The 7410-nt window shown below is 36.6% G+C and overlaps 2 protein-coding genes across 5 annotated transcripts in view; one reads left to right on the plus strand and one right to left on the minus strand.

Annotated features, from left to right (window-relative positions):
• The window catches only part of LOC123516472 (probable palmitoyltransferase ZDHHC24), an 8705-nt gene continuing 1295 nt past the window's right edge, over positions 1-7410 (minus strand). Inside the window, exons 1-4 of one of the 2 annotated variants that reach the window (XM_045275798.1) lie at positions 5931-6100; positions 5065-5348; positions 3642-3749; positions 1-2483 (exon numbers count right to left, since the gene is read on the minus strand). In XM_045275798.1, the coding sequence (XP_045131733.1) occupies positions 2011-2483; positions 3642-3749; positions 5065-5326 (843 nt within the window). In that variant the 5' untranslated portion in view covers positions 5327-5348; positions 5931-6100 and the 3' untranslated portion in view covers positions 1-2010. Of the gene's footprint in view, positions 2484-3641; positions 3750-5064; positions 5349-5930; positions 6101-7410 lie in introns of those variants that run through there. The other variant, XM_045275799.1, reaches the window with a different exon arrangement.
• LOC123516469 (probable E3 ubiquitin-protein ligase DTX2) overlaps positions 6415-7410 on the plus strand; it is a 12095-nt gene continuing 11099 nt past the window's right edge. Inside the window, exon 1 of one of the 3 annotated variants that reach the window (XM_045275784.1) lies at positions 6415-6573. The gene's annotated coding sequence lies outside the window, so the exon portion shown is untranslated. The remainder of the gene's footprint in view (positions 6574-7410) is intronic. The other 2 variants (XM_045275789.1, XM_045275787.1) reach the window with 2 other exon arrangements.

A 7410-nucleotide genomic window follows, 5' to 3' on the forward strand; every position in this document is an offset into this window, starting at 1 on the left:
TGATACTCATTGTGTTTTATTAGTAAATTTCTACTTGCAAATCATATATCTCCATGGTATATAGTATATAGAACTATGTTCATTTTACAGAATTCTAATGATGTAAATCTTACAAATAATGTTCTAGAGGTGCAGGTTGTGTGCATCATAGACATGTTAATTACTATTATTTTTTTTATTTCATTCATAAGCACCTATCAAAGAATGTGTTGCACTAATGTACTATAGTTTGTATTTAATTTTTCTTTTTTTGTACTTCACAAAATCATTGTTTTTGCATGGCTGTAACTGTTAATGTGTTGTGCTTGCAAAGGGTTAACAACTATTTCTGAGGGAAAATGTCACCATAGTCATTTTAGGGTTTTAGGAAAATATTCAGTAGCTATATGATGATATTCTGTATAGGTTTATGCCCATTAAACCCACAATATTTTCTTTCATGAGCATCCTAAAACTTTACTAATTCGTGATCAATCTTTTCCATGTCTACTGTGTGAAATATTTGCTACTAGTGAATATCTCTTTCACTCACTTTCATGCATCAAATAAGGCAGCTACTGAACTTACAAATAAGATAAAAGAAAATACAAAAGCAACAGCATTTGGTACAATATACAATATCATATTAAGTAACCTACATTTTTATATATGATGACAGATGTTGGAAGCATAATATGTGTATCTCACTCTGATGTCTATCTGCTAAATATCACAGGTACTTAACATATGAAGGCCATGCATATATCCTAGGATACCACAACTTAATTACTAACAGGAAAAGTAGTTTGATTTCAAGTCTTATACATGCTGTCATGGTAACCATTAATGTTCTTGGAAGTTGCAAGTTATATTATACAGTACACTGTATGTGATACAAAACACAGAAGAAAATTCTACTCCCATTTACACAATCAACATGCTTAAGTGTAAAATATTGGCACTATTAGGTAAGACTCCTGAACACATTTTCCTAAGGTAATCATTCCTTATTTATCTATAGACTGAGATCCCCCTAGGAGGAAAATAGCTGATACATTTTCATTACCAGAATGCAGAAAGGAGTTCCTAGTCCCTTTTCTGTCCCTTCTGATCATCTGTACAAAGTTAAGGTAACATGGTAGCAGTATTCCTTCAACATGATATCAGTATGCAGCCAGGCTATATCACAGAAAATGTCGCTTTTACTAGTATTGAGTACCATTGTTATCTATACGTTAACGCTATTAAAATAATAAATTTTGTAACTCGAACTCAAACAGTGAATCATTAGTCAAAGATATGTACTTAAAAAGCAAATGTTCAGTTTACCAATCATAATCAAAAGAAGATAGGAAAGTAATAATTCTTGAAGATTGACCCTTCACACAATATTAAAATTTTTGGTAATAAAAAAAATTGTATAAGATAAGCAAGCACTGTAAAACCCTGAAGGAAAACCTGACATTGAAACATTTTCCTAGTCCTGAGATAATACCTGATTTAGAAAAACTGGCTGATGCAAAGGAAGCGTGTCAAGATTAATGTTTTTGCTGACCCTCAAAACACTCCACCCTCCTCTGCTAGTTTGGAAGAATACTGTCACTAGATTCCCTGCACATTGTAAAACCTACTGACGAGACATACTGAGAACACTGGGAATCCTATATCTTTGTTATTCCCATAATGAGACAAACTGTGAAGTCTTGTCTTAGCCACCTCTAAATTATAAACAAATTTCTTACTTTTCTAGACATTAACAATAACAACTTCATCAGAAACCACACACACAATCACTATTCTTATAGTTTGAGCATATTTACTTTTCACAGTATTCTCACAGCATTGACAAATAATCTTAACACAACTCATTATTCATAAATCAACAACTAATACCTCAATGCCACTACTAATTAATCTAAATATATATTTGTCACATAATTTCATACTCTAAATCACCATCCCATGAGAATCTTTTAATATTTGAACAACAGGCTAGTGTTCATTGCAGTACAGCAAGACTTTCCTTTATGGTTAAATATCTTTAGGAGGTTCATAGTTATTAGCCTTCCTAAAGACAGTACCATCACCTCTAAGAGGGGAATTAATAAAAGGAGACATCCAGGCTATTTTCCACCTCTTACCTAAAACATCAATTACATTCTGCTTGAGGCTTAAATTATAATCATTTATGTTACATTTCATCTCATACTGGGTTTGACCGCGACAGATGGCTCTCATCTGCATGACCAAGAGGTAAGACGTCATGAGGAGAGTGCAGAGGGCCAATGTGTGGAGAACAGCTACCAAGACACCCCACAGATTTATGGCACCAAAGAGTAAGGCAAAATGAGGAGCTATGAGGGTCAGGAAGAAATACACCAATGGCAGGTCTATAGTGCTGTACACATAGTCCCACTGGTAGCATGTGCCATAAAGTGCACCAAGGAAAATGTAAAAGACTCCAACCAAGAAGTATCGATGGTTGTGATAACCTATGCAGCATCCTGTAGGTCAAAGAAAAATGGGCCATTAGCTGTGATAATGAAAGTGCAATGACAAATAAAAATATGTTTTAAATCTCCTTAACTTAAGCAGAAGTAAGTAAAAACATCTATCAGAAAATCTTTTAAAAATTCATAAGAATTACGAAGAGACACTCTCTAAACTCTAAACTCTGGATCTTGCAAAACCAGTTGGCTCTCTCAAGATACATGTACATATCATTGCTGCACACATGTATTTCCTTTAAAATACCTTATTTAGAGATTAAGAATAATGGTTGCTAAAGCATGTCAATAAGGCAGCACAGTTAGCAGGCAAATTCTACCAGGCCTGCCTGTTAATGCTGCCCACATGACAGAGCTGATGATTAGGGGGCCTTGCCAGATAATGCCAGTAGTGTGTAAAGTGTGGTACAATATGCATGGCAGCCAGCATTACTAAGAAAAAGTGAAGCGTGGTATGATAAGGATGGCAACCAGCATTTCTAAGAAAATATTGTGTGGCATGATAATCATTTTGTCCAAATAATAAATAACAAGAACATATGGAGCAAAAATCTGTTCAATAAAAGATATTTTCACTTAATACTTTTTATTCCATTTATTAAAATTTTTAATGTCAATCTTTTAAATCTGTAATACTAAAGAAATAGAATTAATTAGAGTGGAAAATAAGGAAACTGAGTTCACTAGAGTTGTTGATTGCAGTAGTAAAGTTGTGTGAAAGAAGCTGGCTGTGAAGACCTTGGCTGTAGAGTAGTAGTTAGAATTGTGTTTACATGGCAACATTGATGGTGCAGCAAGTAGGGAAGGTAAGACACAGTGATTATGATGACTCAACAGGGGATTGTATCACCTGTGGTCACCTGCCTGGCCCAGCTGCCTCAGAAGGAAGCAGATTGTGCCTGGTCTTTTAGAGAGAAAAGTGTTACAACTCACACTCTGATAATATACAGGACAGGCATCAGGTAAGGAGATTTTGCACTGTCACTTTTCATATACTACTAGACCCAATCATGTAAGTTCATTGTAATATCTTTGTTTGTTAGTTTGTGTATACGAGTAATAATTATAATGTAATGTATTCATGACTGGTGCATATGTTGGACTAACTACAATGAAATGCAGAAGCAAGCAGGCAGTTCTAGTTTTAACACTCACCTGTAAACTTGCAGTGATGATCTCTTTTAAGGATACATTCATCACAAGCATGGCAATGGTAGGATCTTGGGGGATAGTTCACCTGACATATAGCACAGTACCTCCAACCTACAAAAAAAGAAAAAAAAAAAAAAGACCCATCTTAAGAAACAAATCACACTGTAGATACTTGCAAAATTCAATTACATAAATTTTGTAACAATAACAGATAGATTCCCTGAGTTGCAAAGCTCAATATGAATTGCAAGGAAAATAAAATCAAACTGTGGATTGTAAGCAAATTTACATAACTAACCAATGTAAAGTTTTATGAATTCATTCATATGAAGATATAATAATTATGTGTAGCACCAGTGTAGAGATCCAAAGATAAGCAATGTCTAGCAATGATTCCATGACATATGTAATGTGATTTATAGCAAATTACAAATATTTCAGGATTTATATTTTTGCACAAAATATCAGAATTTAAAGAAAATTCTCTGGTAGAGTGGAAGTCAATGAATCAAATGTTGCCAAATTCATATATTTTGTATAAATCTTACAAATTCTTTTTAGGCTGAAAGAGGGGTGGACTGTGAAAGGCAAGGCATGATCCACAGGTCAATCCCAAGGAATGAGAGAGAGAGAGAGAGAGAGAGAGAGAGAGAGAGAGAGAGAGAGAGAGAGAGAGAGAGAGAGAGAGAGAGAGAGAGAGAGAGAGAGAGAGATTTAATCCAATGAGGTGATGAGCTGATGAGCTTCTTCCTTAGATCAAGAGGCGGAAGGCTCAAAGTCGCAAAAGGTGTGAAATATTTGGTTAATCCTTTCTGCTTCCATCACTATCACTGCTACCGCCACCACCATCGCCACCTTTATGCCTATCACATTTGAAAACTCTACAATATAATTTTATTGATTTCAATAGAGAAACTTCAATGATGAAAACAAAATATTAAATCTCTCTCTCTCTCTCTCTCTCTCTCTCTCTCTCTCTCTCTCTCTCTCTATATATATATATATATATATATATATATATATATATATATATATATATATATATATATATATATAGGAGGAGGAAATGGAAGATCAGAGAGATTGCTATTCTACATTTGCTATGTGAATAAAGAAAATGAAATAAAAATAAAGATCACACACACACACACACACACACACACACACACACACACATTCTGAGGTCACGGGGAGGGACAGGGCATGGACCAGGAGGGGAGGGTCAAGTGGGTGGAGCTTTAAGGCTTAGTTTTTGAGGGAGTTTAACCAATCCAAGGGAACCTGAAGCCTTCACCTGGTGTGGATCTGCCAGGTATTGCTACTGGAAAATATATGGGCTAAGATGGCAAGGAGTTTACTGGTCGCAACTGTACATACATATGTAAGTATTTTTGTTTACTTGCTTGTTTCTTTGTAATGTACATACCTGGTTTGAGGACTGAGGGGAGATATGATGTGCGCCCACTGGCATCTACCTTGATCACCAGTAGCATGTTATGGATAATGTTGTAGAGGATGAAGATGGCACTAACAATATGAATCACCACAGTGGAGTCAACAGTATGGTGGTAATGTGGCATGATTACTCCCCCAAGCCAAACCACTCCAAAAGGGATTCCAACCACCATGAAGGCAAACAGCGTGCGGTCTGTTGAGTTTCGAGGCACAATGGTCTTTGACTTGCCCATCTTGGATTCTTGACTGGCAATGCTGAATACAATGTAATATTAGTTTTCTGAATTACTTCTCCTGTGAAAAACCCAAAATAATATTCACTCACTTCCCAAAAAAGTTACCTAGATACAGTCTTGTGGGATAGGTTAGGTTAGATTAGTATCCTTGAAGAGGGTTCCAGGAGGGAGCAGCCCACCAGGTTAGGTTAGATTAGATTAGTACCCTTGAGTGGGATCAAAGGGGAAACAGCCACCAGCTAGGTTAGGTTGGATTAGTATCCCTGTCAAGATGGGGAGTGGATGGGGGACCAGTCCTCTCCCACCCCAAAGCTAGATTATGAAGATGGAGGATTATAGAGTAAATCTAAAAAGTTTTCTGTTTTTGCTCCCAACATGTAACGAGCAAGAAATTTTACATTTACGGGATTTCAATAACTTGGGAAAATCCTGAAATTTAAAGCGTCAGCAGAACAAATATCAACAAAACTCACCCACTGGACAATATCCATAATCCTTATAAGAACTCTTAAAACTACCATACACTTACTGACACCTCTTGACCCTCCTTCCCTTCACACTAATCCTTTATCATACATTGAATGAGATTTGGCTTCGGTACCTTTGGGCGTGAAGGACGAGGATTTAGTGGTAGTGTGTGGATCGCTAGTGGATGACTATACGAGCCACAACTATCGAAAGGAAAAGTGGAGAGTCGTGCTTCCACTGTCAGCGCCTCCCCTCGTGGTTTGTTTACCTTTTGACACTCCCACAGTCCGACAGATGTTCGCTGACCCACCCACAAACTGCTATTTTGAGTCTTCTCGCTATTTTATCTTTTATATATGTAAAGGACTTGATTTATTGCATTTTGGAGAGAGAGAGAGAGAGAGAGAGAGAGAGAGAGAGAGAGAGAGAGAGAATTGTAGATAAGGAAACTATGCACCGCCCATATTTTTTTTATTATTATCATTATTATTTAATGGATAATACACATACCACCACAGCACATGGGCTAATCCAATGTGTTGCTGTGATAAGTGTGTATTTCATTAATAGATTGTGAATATGGTGCCAGGCAGCTTAAAAATATATTGGGAAGCCTGTTCGAGTCTTGTATGATGCTTGGATACAGTGGCAGTGCTTATGTGCTAGTCTAGCCTAGTACGCGTCAGTGTCCGGTATGTTTGGTTGCGAGTGAGTTACTATAATAGAGCACGTACATTATAGTTTGCTTTGTGAAGGTGTACAGTCCTGATACCAAAGTGAGTGTTTGTAATTGTGTACATTAAGTGCATGTCCACGAGAATCAATTTTAATTTGTTTCAAAGTGTATTGTAATCTTTGATGAAATGTCAGCTAGAGTTCGGTGTAGTTACTTGTAATGAACCTATAGACTAGTTGCATTAGTGTTACTTGGTTCTATCTTACAAAGGTTTTGTGTGTGTATGGGTCCCACGTACACTAGCTGTAGCAGTATATTCCTATTCAAGTACATACTTATATACGTGTTGGTCTGACATGTGAGGTACGTGTACATGTACAACCATAAAAGTCTCTGCTATAGAACAAATAGAGTACGTACGTGTATATTATAGAGGACGGATATAGGACCAAGGATCGATTTTTGTATATTCCTTGGATGGGACTGTGTAAACGTGTAAACGTGTAAACCATTATTGTTTTTCTTTTCTTTTTTTATCTCGCTTAATTGGGATGCATATATATCTACTGTACTTTATTTGCAGTACTGTGTGTGTGTGTGTGTGTGTGTGTGTGTGTGTGTGTGTGTGTGTGTGTGTGCGCGCGCGCCATCACAGCCAAAGATCTTACAATTTATCTTAGCATGGGCGTCTTTTTTTTTTTTTCAGGTGAGACCTATTCGCTAGATCTGATGTGACTGCGACTTTGCGACTTAATTTTGTCTCCAATTTCCAGCTTCGGCAATTTCTTTAAAAGAAAAAAAAAAAAAAAAAAAATTGTTCCTGTTCAAAATCATGGAACATTGGCGGTGCGACTTTATTTAGTCCAACTTCTCAAAACGTTTGCGACTTTGCGACTTCGAAATTTATGGTGCAGCAAAATGATAAAAGTGGCAACTC

Source organism: Portunus trituberculatus, chromosome 41 (genome assembly GCF_017591435.1).
Source record: "Portunus trituberculatus isolate SZX2019 chromosome 41, ASM1759143v1, whole genome shotgun sequence".
Classification (NCBI taxonomy): Eukaryota; Metazoa; Arthropoda; class Malacostraca; order Decapoda; family Portunidae; genus Portunus; species Portunus trituberculatus.